Below are 4,787 nucleotides of genomic sequence, written 5' to 3' on the forward strand. Positions count from 1 at the left end.
TGACTTCTAATGCAATAGCTCTCAAACTTTTTTACTGGTGACCTCTTTCACATATCAAGCCTCTGAGTGTGACGACCCCCCCTTATAAATTAAAAACACTTTTTAATATATTTAACACAATTATGAATGCTGGAGCGAAAGCGGAGTTTGGGGTGAAGGTTGACAGCGTGTAATAACCTCACGACCCGCTGAGGGGTCCCGACCCCCAGTTTGAGAACCCGTGTTCCAATAGGATTTGGGCACCAAACTCCTTTCGGTATACTTGAAAATATCAGCCTTTATTAATAGGTTTATCAGTGAATCAGTTTATTAGGATGATTTCCACTAATAGAGTAGAATTCTTTTATTCCCTATGGTAGATAGCCATTTGCACCCATTAAGAGGATGCTGATGTAAGAGAAGACACAATTCTAAGAGTAATAATGCAGTCCATGAAGTTACAGACTTCAATTATTAGACAGACCAGTGTAATATAATGCCCCATGCCAGTAGCAAGTGCAGTTACAAGACATCTGACACTGGATCCAAGCATGGGTAATTGATGGCTAACGAACAGAGTCAGGCAGTGAGGTCACAGTGTGTACACTTTCCATGTGTATAACAGGTATACCAGAAAGCAAAACCTGATTTTAAAGAAGCAAACATTCTAAATCAACACAAGACTAAAACACACAAAGAAGCACCACTAGACCACTTGAAAGTGTCCCTGTTAAGCTGCAGCTATTGTTAGTAAGTATCATTGGACTGAAGGATAAAAACTGTTTCATTAAAAGGTAGCCAAAGGTGAGACTGTTCTTAATTCTCACTAGCAAGTTAGATAGTTTTGGAAGCTCCATGATGTTAAAAATACAATTAATAATGGCTAATTATGTGTGTAATTAGTGGTGATAACTGACAAATATTGAGAAACAATTTACACAAATCATCAGTACAGTATAGTATGTGTGATTATGATCTTCCACTTGCCTGTAGTATAATAACTGACATGAATTCAGGCCAAAGTACAGTAATGTTTGTTTCCTTCAAACGTCCTCAAACACATTAGTAGAGAATCAACACATCCAATGATGCTGTTTTAACTAGATTCTAATTATGTACTCAAAACTGATAATGTCTCAATACAAAGATATCTGCTACAAGGAAGACATTCTTCTCTCTTTACTGTCATTTAATGGAATCTGTGTACAATGCATTATATCTTTTATAATTTTCTGTTAGCACTACACTTTTTAGTCTTTGCCAGAAAAGGCCTTCAGCGTGCGGATTCTTAGGCCAGTCAAGAACTGAGCTCTTGCAGATCCTCCTTCTCAGCCTCAGGTACTGGGAATGCTGTAGCACCGGCTCCAGTAGAATAAACACAATCACATCTGCATTCTCATCCATTAGCCTCTGCAGAGCGATATAAAAAGCGGTTTTAAAGTTCCCGTTTTTCACATATCTTTCGGTTAGAACAAATACCGTCTTTCTGCTGTGATGGATGCTCTGTGCAAGGTTGTCAATGACAGCCTTTCCCGGCTCCCAGTCCCTTTCCTCCAAACAAAGCAGAATGTGTTTGTCTCCATTTTCCTCTAGACGAAATCGTAGCTCATTTATTACCCAGTCGGTTACTGTCATATCCTTAGTATCATAGGCTATGTAAGCATCATAGAGAGCTTTGGTGATGCCAAGAGATTTATATCCTTTTAGTTTTGCTGTACAAAAATAGTAAATATACCAGGCATCCCAATAAAATAAGTGTTTTGTGATAGCTGTCGTCATAATGGTCAAAATAATGAAGAATGATACAGAAAAGCATATTGCTGCAACGTTATCCAAAGTACAGGCATATATGTCTAAACTTATGATGCTCTTCCCTCTTTGATCTCCGGGTGTTGCACAAATGACATCTGTTGCCAGTCGTGGGATACTAACATTAACGTAATGGTTTATCCAGTTTTTGAAATCAACAGTTGCACAGGTGCATTCGAAAGGGTTTCCTTTTAAGTCCAAAAGCTCTAAATAAATTAAGTTATCATACTGACGAATTGACTGGTTTATGGAACGCAGCTCATTGTAACTTAAATCAAGATGTAGGAGGCTGCGGGCTTTGTTAAAAAATCCATCAGCAAGCTGAGAAATCTTGTTTTGTCGAAGCACTAGTCTCTGAAGGGAAGCTGTGCAGTTGGCAAGGTTATCAGTTACAAAAGACAGTTCGTTTGAGCTCAGATCCAATAATGTAAGGTTCTGAAATTGTTGCAGGGCCGGCCAATCAAAGTCCTTTAATTCATTGTTGGTTATGTGTAGCTCAATTAGACTTTGTGGCAGGCCACGAAATGCCTTGGTAGGAATTTTATTAAGTCTGTTGTGGGATATGTCAAGATGAGTCAGATTGAAGAGGTTTTTAAAAATATTTATGTATCTATTATCTCCATTTTTCCATAAAATATCAAGGCGGTTTCCTCTGAACACTAATTCTTTCAGGGAGCTGCTAGTTAGATTAGGCTCTGTGAGTGTAAAAATTGCATTGTAACTTAAGTTTAAAACTTTTAGATATGGAAGATTTTCAGTAAATCCCAATCTGTGTGTTATCCCTGACACAATAAAATAGTGTATGTTGTAGCTGAGGTCCAATACCTCTAGCTTAGGCAGTTCATAAAATGCATAGTGATAAGCCAAATCAAGTTTATTAAAAGACAGATCTAAATATTTGAGATTAGGTAGAAAGATAAATTCAGTGCCATTCAAAGCTTGTCCAATGCCATTTGAAGACAAATTCAAACAGGCTATAGCATGGAAACCTTTAAATTGCTGTTGGTCAATGAAGAAAATACTGTTTAAGCTTAGATCTAAGGATTTACCATACATGCTGCATTGAGGTTTGATTAAAGGAAAAGTGGGATTATACACACTGCTACTGGATTGGCCTTCTGCCGGTAGCATACTATTTACTGATGGCTCAAGATCAGTATCTGTTGAACGACTTCGAATTACATGATTTTGGACCGATTCTCCTCTAATAACACTGTTATTGCTGCCCTCTAATATGGGTGATATCCTGTTGTCAGACAAAGAAATTGTAGTCAGATTAGCAAAGAGCTGAAACACACTGAGATCAATTTGCTTGATAAAGTTGACTCCTAAATTGAGGGTGTATAGTTTAGTAAGATTCATGAGAGGCCGAAGGTGTTTGCTCTTAAGTTCCTTGAACACGTAACCTCTTAAGTGCAGTTGCTGGAGAGAGACCAGGTTGGAGAATTTATCTGAAATATTTATATACCTTGGGTATGATTTTCTTGCATAGTTAAAAGATAAATCAAGCACCTCCAAATAAGGCAGCTGGAGTAAGAACTCTCCAGAGGCTATTTCCTTTATTAAGTAGTTAAATTCAAGATGCAGCACCTTTAACTGAGTTGTGTTATAAAACCAGCTGGCAGGTAAGCTAATGAGAGAGGTGCTGGAGAGGTTTAAATTCTGCAAATTTTTCAGATGCTGGAAAGCAAGAGGATGTATTTGGATGGCGGAGTCCCCACTGCAAGGTTCACATGGGTAGGGGGCATTGTAGCACCTTGGACAGTTTCCACTTAAGTCAAGGACTTCTACATTAGGCAGTTCATTAAAATCATCTTGGTTGATGGTTTTGATCTTGTTGCTGTTGAGGTAAAGTTTCCTTAGAGACGAAGGCAGTTTGCTTGGAACTCGGGTCAGGTTGTTGAAGGCGAGTGACAGGATTGTCAAAATAGTGAGGTCTGAGAAAGCCCCATTGTCTGCGAGGAAAGCTTTTTCACAAGGATTGCCATAATAACAATTTCCATCCATATAGAGTTCTTTCAGTTGTGTGAGTTCTGAAAAATGTTGCCGACGGACAGAAAGCATGTTGTTATATCTCAAACTCAGTGAGGTTAAGGACAATGGCATCCCAACTGGTATTTTACATAGGTGGTTTTCATCAGCTAGTAGTTCCCTTAGCTTTGTTAAGTTAGCAAAAGCTCCGTTTTCAATTACCATTCCTTTTTTACACAAATCATGAGCCTCTTCCTCTGCCTTAGAGTACTGATTCCTGTTTAGATCTATTTTCATAAGATTATTCAGGCCCTGAAAAGCTTCTTTCAACACCTTCTTTATAAGGTTGTCTGAGAGCTTTAATTCTGTTACATTACCATGCATTTCAGCAGGTACACTTCTCAGTTGGCGGGCACTGCAGTCAAATATGACGGAGGAGTTATTCACGCTGACATCACATGGCAGGGTTCTAGGATACTTGGTCTCAGCAAGAATTTCTGAAGTACCATAAGCCAGAAGAAGTAGCCATATCAGATTTGAGATTGTGGGATTCATGTTTCCCTTAAAAAAGAGAGTGTGCTTTTAATAATAATAAATAGGTGGCATTGGTATAGCAGTTTTGAAAATAGCATCATCTGTTCATCAATTCATGGACCAAGATTTGCAAAACTGTATGCCTGAATTTCTGGTGCTTAATGTAAAACAAATTTAAAGGGCCTGATTTTTAAGGGATGGTGCTGAGCAGTTTCTGAAAAGCAGATCTTGTCAAGGTTATCTCAGCTTGAATACCCAAAAACACAGGCACCCAAAATCACTAGTCTCTTTTTGTACATTGTAGCTATGTTTTTTAAGACATTTTAGTTCTTCTTTATCCCTCCCATTACAAGTGCAACCAAAAAGTTTTTAGTTACAAGGTTGATAGGAAATTATATATAGTATAGAAATTAATTATAATGGCATTTTAGCATCATCCAGCCTGTGCACAGCATGAGGCAGGTGCCTTGTAGATAAAATAGCATGTGCTCATG

The 4,787-nt window shown here is 38.2% G+C and overlaps 1 protein-coding gene across 1 annotated transcript; it reads right to left on the bottom strand.

Annotated features, from left to right (window-relative positions):
• Positions 1–302: 302 nt before the first annotated feature.
• On the bottom strand, positions 303–4,314 carry TLR8 (toll like receptor 8). The gene has a single exon (XM_044980570.1). It carries the CDS (start codon positions 4,312–4,314, stop codon positions 1,165–1,167), a length of 3,150 nt encoding a protein of 1,049 aa, XP_044836505.1. The 3' UTR covers positions 303–1,164.
• Positions 4,315–4,787: the final 473 nt, after the last annotated feature.

This window comes from Mauremys mutica, chromosome 1, assembly GCF_020497125.1.
Source record: "Mauremys mutica isolate MM-2020 ecotype Southern chromosome 1, ASM2049712v1, whole genome shotgun sequence".
NCBI classification, from domain to species: domain Eukaryota; kingdom Metazoa; phylum Chordata; order Testudines; family Geoemydidae; genus Mauremys; species Mauremys mutica.

Coding starts and splice junctions, on each gene's coding strand:
- TLR8 (XM_044980570.1), bottom strand. CDS start 4,314: ATGAATCCCACAATCTCAAATCTGATATGGCTACTTCTTCTGGCTTAT.